At 41.9% G+C, this 13486-nt stretch overlaps 1 protein-coding gene across 1 annotated transcript in view; it reads right to left on the bottom strand.

Annotated features, from left to right (window-relative positions):
* Nucleotides 1–13486, bottom strand: part of FHIT (fragile histidine triad diadenosine triphosphatase) — a 1587164-nt gene that overhangs the window by 838238 nt on the left and 735440 nt on the right. Inside the window, exon 3 of the mRNA XM_002713411.6 lies at nt 12746–12864. Coding sequence (XP_002713457.2) covers nt 12746–12848 — 103 coding nt within the window. The 5' untranslated portion in view covers nt 12849–12864. The remainder of the gene's footprint in view (nt 1–12745; nt 12865–13486) is intronic.

Below are 13486 nucleotides of genomic sequence, written 5' to 3'. Positions count from 1 at the left end.
ACTATGTATCCACCATCTATTAGATTCAAGATTCAGTTCCTAAATATTAAAGCTAACTACAAATCTACCACAGAATTGAATGACAAATCACTTTTTTTCTTCATGATTTATCTCATCCCTTGGCTGGTGTTTTGATGACTGAAGAAGCTCAATGTGAGATGGTAAAGACATGCTACAGCTATGCATGCATCCATCAGTTTCCCAGCCATAACAGTCACTCTATTTCCAGTTTCTTAACATCATCTTAGGAAGCACCCACAGCTTTGCAGTCACTTCCCATAACTGTATGTCTCTCCGGTTTAAAATTTCAATTTCTGATTAAACTTTGATGTCCAGGGCAGGCATCTGGTGTAACTGTTTAAGACATGGAGATGCCTGCATCCCTTATTCAAGTGCCAGCAATCCAGTTATGGCTCGACTCCCAAGGCCAGTTTCCTGCTGGTGCACACCCTGTGGGCAGTGGTAATGGCACAAGCAGCTGGGTTCCTGTTACCCACAGGGGAGTTAGAGTCATTCCGGGTTTTGGGCTTTCACTTGACCCAGTCCCAGCTGTTGCGGGCATTTGAGAAGTGAATGGATAGGAAATCTCTTTGTCTATTTCTGTCTCTCATTCCATCTCTCTGACATGGCTCACATAAATTTAAATGTTAAAAAATAAAGTGTTGTGTCTCACTTCACCCAAGCTTGAGACCTTAGCTCTGAGCACTTAGAATTCTCCGCCAATTTCTTCCCAGAGCAGCCTGTGGCACTGGCCAGCTACTCTGACACTCACAGTATTTTGCAGAAAGCAGGGAACCTGCTGAGGAACAACTTGTAGGCTTCCCCCAAGAGCTAAAAAAAAATGCTGGGATATGGAGGAGAATTTTTCAGAAATACTATTCCTCAGTGCTTCATGGTTCCCTCTGCTGTGGGCCTCTGCAACAACCCTGCATTTGGAAGCACACCCATGAGAAGCAAACCTGGGCTGTGCTCAGGAGGGCAAATGGGAAGCTCTCCCAAAACATCTGGGTCCCCCTGCACTCCTACTCCAGGGCAGCACCTGCTGGAGTCCATGGGCCTGGCAGCCCCAGCAGCTTCAAGCCAGGAAACATGATACAAGCCCCCTCCTGTAGGAAGCTCCCTCTTGGGTTTGTAAGCCACCCTCAGACGTGACTTTCATAAACAAGAGCAGCCACTTCAGAAAAGAGCAGAAGAAAGCAACTCTGCATGTTTTGATCCAACTGTCTTTGCCCTCACCAATTCTGCCCTTCTACACCTGGGGAGTGTGGAGATGGGTCTGGTTCTGCTGCTGACTCTTAGCATGGTAGGTGTCTGCTGTGTGTGCCTCCAGATTATTAACAAGCTTCCTGTTTCAGCCCCAGTTGCTAATTCCAGGGCAAAATGAAGTTTTCCTATTGGTTGCATTCCTTAAGCTTAGTTACCTAATTGCAAATACAGCCCTGAAAAAAAGGCTTCTAGGGGTCCTATGATTCCTGAAGTGAACCGAAAATGCTAACCAGTGTGTAGATTTCTGTGCACGGAACTCTCTAGGTGAACATTTTCATATGATTCTTGCCAGTTTATTTTTATCCTGACGCATTCTATTTAATAAGTATTAAAGCATCATCCTTTGGTGAGTGCAAGCGTGTGATGGTTTACTTTTAAAGTATTAGCACATGAATCTTTCAAACTGGAATTAATTTTAAAGCTGTAAAGATATCTTGATAGGGACAGACATTTCAAAACAGACTCCAAAAGTAAAAAAAAAAAAATGTGGGAAAATTAAGCTGCTGAAGAAGAGCAGTTGCCTGGTCCCACACAGACAGTAATGGAGATTTGGAGATTCAGGTTTGAGCCTTACTGAGTTTCAGAAGTCACCAATGATATCATCTTAAATGATGATGATAAGTTACGAGAAAACAGTAAAGCCACTAACAGCAAAATGCCAAACATAAACACAAAAAGCAACATGTAAAGGCCAGTATAGATTTCGAAGAGTGAAATGCTAGAAATCAACAATGAAATGAGAATTTAGAGTCCTGTTCCAAGTCCTGACTCCCAAGCACTAAAGCCACTACTGGTCAGAGACAGCTCTTCCACTTAAGCCTCTCACCGTGCACTAAGGATAGGACAACAACAACACAAAGACATCAAACAATGCAGCAGGGTTCATAAAGTAGTATTTGAACGTACTTAAATACATGACTCGAATGAAAGATGCAAATAAGTTGTACACAGATAACACATACTTCCCCATTACCACTGCCACTGTCATACAGAAAAGAAAAAGAGAAAATACTGCCTTGGTTCCCTCCTCCTACAGTTAGACTTTTCCCAAAATTGGGGTTAACAGGCTCCAGAGTTCACTCTAAGAAACATGGCATTTGACACAAATAAGAGTTCTGTTGTTTTCAATTCATCAGGAAATCTACACCTGCGCAAGACTCAATGATGTTGAAGAACGGACAGCTCACCAATGCCAGGCAAACAATGGCAGCTTCCTCCCATCTGTCTCTACCTCTCTAAAAGCAGGGCTGTTGGGGCTGCTGTTGTGGCATAGCAGATTAAGCCACTGCCTGCCACGCTGCCATCTGATACGGGTGCTGGTTCATGTCCCAGCTATTCCACTTCTGATGCAGCTCCCTGCTAATGTACCTAGGAAAGCAGAGGAAGATGGCCCAAGCACTTGGGTCCTTGTATCCACCTGAGAGGTGGAGATAAAGTTCCTGGCTTCTGCCTGGCCCAGCTCTGGCTATTGAGGCCTTTTGGGGAGTGAACCAGTGGATGGAAGGCCAGTCTTTCTCTCTTTCTAACTCTGCCTTTCAAATAAGTAAAACTAATCTAAAAAAAAAAAAATAGAAAGCAGGGCTGTCATTGAGACTGTGGCACTGGCATGTTCACTTCTGGTGTTAACATATTGAAATACCTTTGTCCTTGTTGCCCCTGCAGCACTGCTCCCACTTCTTTGCCTCCTCCCTTGGGGCCCTGCACACCTCCTCACAAAGCAGGCTGCTGTCCAGCACAGCAGACACAACCAGGAACCTCAGACACGGTCAGTGCTATGTGTTGTACGAAACATCACCTATTCAAGTAACTCCATAGCCTAAGGCATAACCACGCCCCATTGTGACCCTCAACTGCGAGTACACAACAGCCAAATGAAGACTCCAGAAATATATTTGAAGACTGTAGTAGCCAGCTGTGAGGACGATCTGGCTGTGCCACCTGTCAGCCCACTGATCACCAGGGTTGATTCAGCTGATCAGGCTGGCTGAGTGGGTGTCCCCTCCTTCCCTCAGAGTGGGTGTCCCCTCCTTCCTAACTGCTCCATGTGCGTACCTCCTAAAGCCATGTGCTTGGTAGAAGAAGATGGGCTTCCCCACTAGAGGAGGACCAGTCTACTGTCAAGGGTATACGAGTAGCTGCGCTCCCCTGCTAGAACCTCCCAACAAGCTCTTAAGACCATAGCAGCCATCTCAGGGAAACAGTTGAGAATCCAACTCTAGTTCACATATTTATTATCATACAAAGTTCTTAGAATCAAGCCAATGCAGGGTTTGTGCCCAAGAGCTATTTGCAAATTTATAGTTATTTTTTCAGTCAATTACATTGAGAAAGAAAACGAGAGCTAAGTGAATAAATTAGATCATTAATTTTCAAGAAATATAAATTAATTATGCTAATACAAAGAATAGAACATATATACAAATTACACATATGTGCAATAAATAAGGAATTTACCAAAGACTGTATTAAGAGAAGAAAACCATCTTGACTTACTGTATTCTAGAAAATCCATGTATATTCACTTAGGAGATTTTAACAGTTTTGATATGTGTATGAAAGTAGAGGATATAGCCGGCGCCGTGGCTCAATAGGCTAATCCTCCACCTTGCGGCGCCGGCACACCGGGTTCTAGTCCCGGTCGGGGCGCCGGATTCTGTCCCGGTTGCCCCTCTTCCAGGCCAGCTCTCTGCTATGGCCAGGGAGTGCAGTGGAGGATGGCCCAGGTGCTTGGGCCCTGCACCCCATGGGAGACCAGGAAAAAGCACCTGGATCCTGGCTCCTGCCATCGGATCAGCGCGGTGCGCCGGCTGCAGCGGCGGCCATTGGAGGGTGAACCAACGGCAAAGGAAGACCTTTCTCTCTCTGTCTCTCTCACTGTCCACTCTGCCTATCAAAAAAAAAAAAAAAAAAAAAAAAAAAAAAAGTAGAGGATAAACATTAACTGCCTACTGATGTTTTAACAAATCTATTTTCATTCCATGTGGAAATTAGAACATATTTTGCATTATCTGAGTTAATTACGTGATATTTCTTATGAATAATGATGTATTATACCATTCATCATTTTTAATTATATTCCTTTACTAGTGTAAGGCTTACAACACTATGACCAGTCTTTTCCTGTTCCTCACAATTGGATGACTTGCACAGAAAGCAGGCTGAACCTATGCCTAGAGTGTTAGGAGCTGAGCTCAGTAATTGCTAACTGTGACCACCGAAACCACCTGAGAAAGTTACCTGTGAAAACAAATAGAAACAGGAAAAAGCTTTTCAGATTATAGGACATCGATGTTAGCACTTATTATGAGAAATAGTCAAAGTGTTATTTTGATATGTGTAATTATCATCTTCCCTAGAGCTAAACAGAGAGCATTCTTAACACCATTCCCCACCCCCACACACACCATGTGTAGAATTCTATTTAACAGAATTACATTTTATATGCATAAGCATATTTTATAGGTAGTTTTCTGGGTTATAATATTGATTGTATAGTCTTCATGTAATTTGTAGAATTTTACCTACTAATGTAAAACTACAACAGATTATTCTATGCTAATCACAGTAGAATCTAAACTTATGAAACAAGTTCTACTATAGAGAAGGGGTCAAGGTCAAGGTCATGGAAGGATAGTCAAAACTAAGTCATTAAACAACAAGAATGAAGAAAAAACCCAAGTCACTGTGTGTGACTATGTTCACTAGGAAATGGACAATAGGAAGCAGCCAATATATAGAATAAAAATGTAATGTACATGACTGAAACTGACATCTTGATATTTGATTATTGTTTATAGTACTTGGTTATATTCCTATGGGAATAGTGGGGTGGGAAATGTTATGTGTTTAAAATTGTATTTTTGAAACCTGTTTTCTTTATGCAAAAAAAATGCATAAAGAACAATGTAAATACAGAGAGAGAGACAGCAACACACAAAGACACAAAAGAGAGCAGGAAGTAGCCTGAAAGTCTGAAAACCAGTATGAAGGCACTTCAGAGAGATCCCAGAAAAATGATAATTCCATAGTTTATTTTGGTGCAGAGACTTTCCATTATTTTTACAAAATGCATTTTCCATAAATTTTTCCAAGACCCCTTCATAAATGCATGCCTCACCAATACTGCTGAATTAGTAGTTAAGTCACTTTCATTAGCATGAGCCAAGGTTAGGGGAAAAAGGCTCACGCCTTTTTTTTTTTTTTTTCCATTTTCAAACCTTCCTTGCACACATATGAAATATCCTTTTTATTCCTTAATTTTCATTTCCCACAAAACCATCATTATGTGGGGGGAAAAAAAAAAGTAACAGTTTTAGCTCCAGGACAAGAAACTAAGTACAACAACCTGGCAAGATAAGCTTCCCTTTGCTCTCTGGCACCCAGGGTAGTTATTGCCTGCTGATCCTGCATGCAAACTCAGAATCCTCCTCAACACTGTCAGTTTTCTACCAATGGATGAGTTGGCATTTGAGAGGTAATTCTTTGTTTTCTGGAACATAATCTTTAGATGATAAATCAAGATGGAGGATGGTCACCCAAGGTTTGTCTCACATCGGGGGTTGCAGGATCCTTTTCAACAGTCTACCTACTGAAAAAAGATGTTGGTCAAATTAGAAGATGATCAAAGCATCAAAGCACTTCATTTGCTCCCACTATCCATTGGCACTGAAAGGGTTTTTTTTGGTTTTTTGGGTTTTTTTGGCAGGCAGAGTTAGACAGTGAGAGAGAGACAGAGAGAAAGATCTTCCTTTACCATTGGTTCACCCCTGAAATGGCCACTACGACTGGCACGCTGCCCCGATCTGAAGCCAGGAGCCAGGTGCTTCCTCCTGGTCTCCCATGCAGGTGCAGGGTCCAAGCACTTAGGCCATCCTCAACTGCCTTCCCGAGCCACAGCAGAGAGCTGGATTGGAAGAGGAGCAACTGGGAAAGAATCCGGCGCCCCGACTGGGACTAGAACCCAGAGTGCCATTGCCTCAGGCGGAGGCGGAGGATTCCACTTAGATGCAAGTAAAAGAAACCTCCAATTCTAAAAACCACTGCTACACATTGATCTTTGAACACAATAAAAAAATATATGACTGGAAAAATACTAACTTGCCCCATGACCACGGACAGCAGGAAGGTCTGTGAAATCCTCTCTGGGACTATTTAGTTAGTGAATACATCATGAGCACACATGGAGCCAAGAAGAGACATGTGCTTAGGGCAATTTTAAGAGCAAAAAATCTATCTTCAGCAATAAAGATATTAAAATAGTGCTTGTTCTCATTTTATTTATACAGGAAGATTTAAAAAAGAAACTGAGAAGTGAAAGATCATCAGATCACTAATAACTGCAGTTTCCTGTACAATTAAAGGAATTCACAAGATTACAGCCCACTCAGGAAATGACAAATATTTCTGATTTTTACGGAAGGACTAAAAGGGCATTTATATCTTTAGCAGCTATTCCGTCAGAATCACTGTTATGCAATAAAGCTATTTTTTTTTTCACTTACTTAGCAGTATTCAACAAGGGAGTGGTCTGGAAACAGAAAATTTAGCATCACTCGCTAATGTTTTGTATGAAAAGACATTTGTCAGAGCTTTTTTTTTTAACCTGTAGTGGTTGAAACCTAAAACACAATTCCCCCTGTCCCAAACTTTTGTTTCCAATATATCAGCAGAAATGCTTGTTAAATTACCTATTCTCATTCTTTACAAATACATTTTGTGAGGGTCTCTTCAATGCATCATCCTAACATTGTTTGGCACTGATAATATTCTGTGTGTGATGCACCTGTCTGGTAAAATTTGTTTTCTTTAAAATTACCAATTCAATAAGCTGTTGACTAATGATTTGCGTACTACAGTATTGCCAGTGAGTCAGGTTTGTCCCTGTCATTACACACCACGATCAATCCGCTCAAAAAATGTTACCATATCCCCGTATGTTAGAGCTCCTTATGCCATCTGAAGTGTGATCCAAAGATCAATAAGCTGTCTGCTGCAAACAACAGGACGTAACAAATGAGTAATTTTATTTACAATAAAAGCCCCAGTTCCCAAGTGGATTCCACTAATGTTCAAATTCGTTTTTCATGCTCAACTCAAGATGAGAGAGAGACATTGTACGGGATGAAATAAGGAGAGAGGAATAAGGCCAAGTTTCTGGTAACATAGTTTATGTTGGGAAAATGGCACAGTTTTATCTATGGCACAATCTACACCCTCACACCATCCTAGGCTCTAGCCCCCGCCACCATCCCTGGAAGCCAGGTGGCCACATGGCCCAACCACTGGTGTCAAGCTCCATCCCCATCCTAATGGGATTCGCTGCTCCTGCTTCCCTGCCTGCCCTCTGGCAAAGTTTTAAAAAGAGCTGTTCCTGAACACGTGGCTCTCTCTCACTGTCTATCTGCCCTCTGCACTCTCTGCTCCCCTCTCCCTCTCTCTTGGCTGCTCTCTGCTTGCTCTCTCCTCTCCTCACTAGCTCCTCTCTTCTCTCTGTCACACTCTCCTTCTCCCTTTTTCCTTCCTTGCCCCTTCCCTCCAGTCTGCTGGATTTTCCCCTAAAAACCCTTTCCCTTACTCTGGTGTCTGGTGTGTTTTGTGACGATCTTACAGTTCAAGTTTACTGAAGCCGCGACTAATAGTTGGGCAGGAATGAGGCCGGTGAATTACACATTCGTGGCAGAAACTGAAAATGTGCTCTGCAACGTGATTCTGCTCTCTCACCAAAGAAGTCTAAAAGGCCGTTTCTAGTAACATGAAATTAATGGATTAAAGACATTGCGGCACATTCTTCTTGAGTGTGGCACTGCACAGGCCAAAGCCGTTGCACGGGCTTTAAACACCATCGGCAAGGAAGAGAAGTGTTTGCTTTAGGTGAGGACAAGGAAGGCCTGAAGAGGCTCTTTTGAGGATGAAGCCAACAGTCGGGCTTCAAAAGCCCATCTTCAGCCTCTGATCTGACAGATCTTTTCCTCCTGTGAAAGCTATGAAAAACTCAGTGAGCCAAGCCGGAAAAAAAAAAGGTTGAAGGGGGACAGCAAAATGTGAGAGCGGACACAGGTTCCAAGATCACATTTACAAATCTCTCATGAATGGCACCACTTCCCAAAGGCTACCTGAAAACCGCCGCTTAGAAGAACACATCAAAAACACAACATAAAATGCCCCATTTTACATCAAGGAACCAACACGCCACCCTGAGAACACAGTCTCCTCCATTGACAAATTAACACACAGAACGAAATGGAGTGTTTTCCATCTGCCTCCAAATGCAGTCACTGCTTTTTAACTTAACTCACTACCTGCAAAACATACAACTGTCCACAGAATTCTAACTGGCAAAGCAAGAAGGAGAAGTTGGGAAAAAACAGCCCGGGCATGGCCCTAAAACATGTAGAGGGAAATGGTGACAAGACTTGGCTTTGAGGATGGGAATATGGAGAAGGTAGGGTTTCAGCCCACCCAGTTGGCCCCCATTCTATTACCTTGAACAATACCTACACCCATGATGTATAGTTTCACTTTCAATTCAGGCAAGATAGTACCTTTGGAGGCAAAAAATAAATAAAAAAATAAAAAGAAGAAGAAGAAGTTGTTGCAAGGATAGGTCCTGCAGGCAAGAAAGAGCGATTCAGGGGAAAAGCCTAACACAAATAAATGCACCTAATCCTGACACAAGGCAGGCAGGGAGCCCAGTGGAGCGTCATGCCTGGAATCCAATGTGAACTCAACCAAGAAAAGGTTGAATGCATCCATAGGTGAGTAACAATCCAAGTGTGACAATGAGGGGAGAAGATGTTTTTCCTAAGACAGTGGGGCAATTATCAAATAATTTTAATTAAAATGAAAATGACCGGGATAACCTCAAGAGAAAGGGAATGATGGTGTAAGGAGTCAGATGGGTTAATAGTCAGGGTGGTCCCAGTGGAAATTTGTTGTGTAGAATGCTTGCTTTCCTCCAAAGTTATCCTTAACATGGTCAGAAGTACCAGCCTGCCCACTCCTTGGGAGCTTCCAAATTTACCATGCGAATGAATAACAAGGGAGTAGTGATTTCATCCTGCTGAGCTCACTGTGTTTTGTGAAAGCAAGTTACCTATCCCACTCTCCTGGATGGTTTTTTTGTTTTATCTTGAGCAAGCCAGACAGGATCAAGAATTGTAAATCAGGTCTTCTGTTGGGTTTGTCCCCACCTTACTGACAGTCTCATCCCCAAAATCATACTTAAAAACCCCAGTGCCACCGGGTTCTTTGGTTTTTTTCCTCTCTTAGAAGCCCTGCTTCTTGCCACTTCTGCTGGAGGTCTTTATTAATCAATCTTGCTTTGGAAATCCCTCTGCTTGTGTGCTTGCAAATTCTTCTTCTATGTGAGACAAAGAACCGAGGTAATAATAATTTCCCCGCCTTTACCAAGTATGCCAAAGCATTTGGACTTTATCCTCAAAAACTAGATACATTAGTGATGTGTCAGCCACAGATCAGAAGAGCTGTGGTTTAGACTCAGGCCCCGGCTGAGCTGGGGAAACCCAGATGCAGGGAGGATGCGAGATGCTAGACGACCTGCTGCAAAAGGCTGCAGTGGGACAAGCAGGAGAGAATGCTGGGCGGCAGATCAAAGCCCACTCCAGACATCCCACTGCTTATTTTATGAAATGTTAGTGGGCAGAGCAGTTTGAATTCCCAAATCTCAGGACAAAAGACTACAGCTTTGTGCAAGCAAATGAATACCTTAGTAAGCTGCTTCTCACAGGTGTAAGCTAACAGAGTTTCAAAAGGCAAAGTAAAATAAAAAGTTACACAATCATCACATCAAAAAAAGATTGTCTGAATACATTATCTACTGGCCCTGAGACCATTCTAAACCCTGGAAATGTTAGTTCACCTTACGGAGTGTACTGATGACAATAACGTTCTGATTCTCATTGTTCTTGGCCTTGGGAAAAGCCAGGTCCTTCTTACTACCTTCCAAATTGAGGAGTGCTCATATTAGACAAACGGTCTCCACATTCTTGGCATTTACTCCAAGATATGGTAACTGATCTGGACTCATCCCCGCCTTAGCAAACACCCAATTTCCCATTCACTGCTCATTATTCATGGTAGGTATTGTCCTACATACAGACATTTCTACCTGTCTTGAGTTCAAACCTGTGTATTCTCTAGGTCTTACACCTCACGCTCAGAGTTGGTTTACATAATCATTAAATAGTAAGATCATTACTATCAAGACAGCACCAACAACAAAATAATAAAGCCAAATTCATTCCATTATTAACCATTTAAAAAGCAGGGTATCTCTACAACCTTAGTTCCTCAACCGAGATATCACAATTTTTTTTGTTGTTCTAAACTCAAATTGTCTTCCCTGTTTCCCTTAGTTCTTCACTTAAAATCAATTAAAAATGAAGTAGACAGGCATATAGGTTAAAATTGATTAGGTTTGTGAGCTGGAAGACCATGCCTTCGCCATGCCCCTGTGTGACCTCATGCCCCTACCTGACCACACCTGGGTGCCCACCAGCCAATCAGGTTAATTAACCACACCTCTTTGGAAGTGGGTTTAAAGCCTGGGACAACATGGTGTGTCCGCCCTGCTCTTCTTCCCTAGCCTCTTGGGGGGAGAGGGGGGCTGTAGCCCTGCGCCTCGCCTCCAGGGCACAAGGCCTTTGGGCCACACGCCCGAGGCTTCCTGGCCTAGATGATCCTCCATGTGGCTGGTTCCTGGTGCTCGGTATGAACCCATATTTACCCCTCTCTCTTAAATAAAGCTCTCACTCTCCTATGCATCTTTCTCACTAAATAAAGGCTTAAAATGTCCCATGCTGCCTCGTTTATTGATGCTGGTGTTTAGAATCCTTCTCTAAATATTAGACAAGAACCCTCTTGGGCTTATTAATATTGGGGATTTAGTAATAAGCATATAGTATTATCATATGGCACCCCAAATTCCGGTAACATATGTGGCAGCCCAGATGGCACTTCTGGGGAACTTTAAGGGCCACATATTTGGATAGATTTCAGGGGGTCATTACCGATATCAAAAGTGTCACCTACAGAAGTATGGCATTTAAACTATAATCTCTGACAATAGAATTTACATGTTACTTCAAATAGAGAAACCTCCCAAAAGAAAGATCATAACAAACTTGGAACAAAATCAATTCAAAACATACAATGTTCCTGTTATTCTATGAAGTTCAAGGTCTTTTTCAAATAATTCAATACAAAATTGATACACCTAATCATTGTTACATCTAATGGATCCCTTCTAAATCATTCTTTTTTAACCTCATTTAAACAGAAGGATTTGAGTTTCCTAATATTAATTATTTTGACTCACTTTTTTCTAAAGAAGGTTTTGAAATAATATGAACAAAGATTTTTATATAACTTTATTTTCCAGTTTATGGCTTGTGAGTCTGTAAATTTAACAAAACTTATTTAGCTACAATTTGTATTCAAGGAATTTAAGCATCTATCATATAATCAGTATCATATTCTGGTTCATGTTTTTCTTACTCGGATTTTTTTTCCAAAATACAGTAGTTATGTGGCTAGAAAAATTATTCATAAAGTTCTCAAGCACCTTGCAAAAATAGAACTTACTTCAAAAAAGCATCTTGGCATATTTGTACATTCAGAATTACTAAGAAATTGGTTACAAAGCAAAAGCATGTCTCAGTGTGGAAAACATGTATAATCTTAAAACACAAAATCTTACTTTTGTTGCCCTCTTGTTAGGGGAGAAACAAAAATAAATTCTGAAGAGTCTGCTCCAAGTTTATATACACACACACCATCATGAGTGAGCATTACACAAATTCCTGCTACCCCCTAACCACACAAAAAATAAAGTTCCTACTCAAGTCTACATGGAGAAAGACCACAATTCAATGGTCAGATCAAAGTTTAACAATTTTACCACCAATGATACTGTGCAAGAATCCAGAAGCTAAGATTTCCTACCCCACCTCCCCAGGAGAAAATGCTATTTTAGATCCAAACAAGATAAAAGCCATTTTGGTAAATATACTGACATATTTGAATTAAAACCCTTTAACCTGAATGATCTCTAAGAAGTAAAAAAGACAAAACCAATTATAAATGCCCCTCCCTCCACTCAAGGTATCAGTAACAAACAATGGACAAACTGAAACCATGTCCACAATATTCATGGGGCCCGTTTTTGAAGCCCCTATTTATTTACACAGCTACAGTAGTGAAAAGTTCAAGCAAAAATTCACCTCCAAACCCGTGGTTGCTAAGCAACCTTTCAGAAGTTCTGCAACATTGATCAAGCATATTACTGGTGCCACCAACTGGATTCAGAATAAATTTGAGTACTACCTTACCTGCTTTCCACCAAGGTGGGAGAGAGGTGGATTCCTTGCTTACCTTTGTGGACACACATTTGAGGCCGACCCTGTGTTCATTTTGTGGATTCAAAGGTTATTTAATTTTCCTCTCTTAAAGAAAAGGATACGTCCTGGTACCACAGGTTTTCTGTTCACAAGAGCAAAGGACAATTCTGTTTTGAGAAACACCACGGAGGGCTTGATGAGATGCTGACCGAATCGGAATGACATTTTCTCAGGATGCAATCTGAAAAGCAAGGACAGTTTTAAGGAAATGGATTTTTATCAAATGCAAGTAAGAAACTCAGTTCACGGGTGGGCATTTAACCATGTGGTTAGGCCTTCAGTTGGGGCCTACCAGAGGACCTGTGTCCAAATGCTGGCTCTGCTTCTGACTAGAGTTTCCTACTAAAGCACACCACAGGAGTGAACACATGATTGTTCAAGCAGGTGGGTCCCTGGCCCAGCTGTTTCAGGCATTTGGAGAGTGAACCAGCAGGCAGGAGCCCTCAGTCTCTAAGTCTCTAAAAATTTTTTAAAACTCCATGAAGAAAGCAAATGCCATCATTACAGATTCTTAGTTGCCAAGAAGATGCCATTTAAACTGTTCCCCATCCACTAACACTTGGCTCAGCAATTAAGACACCACTTAAGATGCCTACTTCCAGCTTCCTGTTCATCCCTGAGAGGCAGCAGGTGATGGCTTCAGTACTTGGGTCCCTACCACCTAACTCACTTCCAGGCTCTTGGCTTTGGCCTAGCCTAGCTGGACTATCATTGGCATTTGGGGAGTGAATGTGAAGATGGAAGATCTCTCCCTGTCTGCTTCCCTCTCATATGAAGTGAATATAAACTGTTCCCCATCAAGT

The sequence above is a fragment of the Oryctolagus cuniculus genome, chromosome 10, assembly GCF_051225735.1.
Source record: "Oryctolagus cuniculus isolate XC-2025 breed Fujian yellow rabbit chromosome 10, ASM5122573v1, whole genome shotgun sequence".
Taxonomy (NCBI): domain Eukaryota; kingdom Metazoa; phylum Chordata; class Mammalia; order Lagomorpha; family Leporidae; genus Oryctolagus; species Oryctolagus cuniculus.
This window is presented reverse-complemented; position numbering and strand designations above follow the sequence as displayed.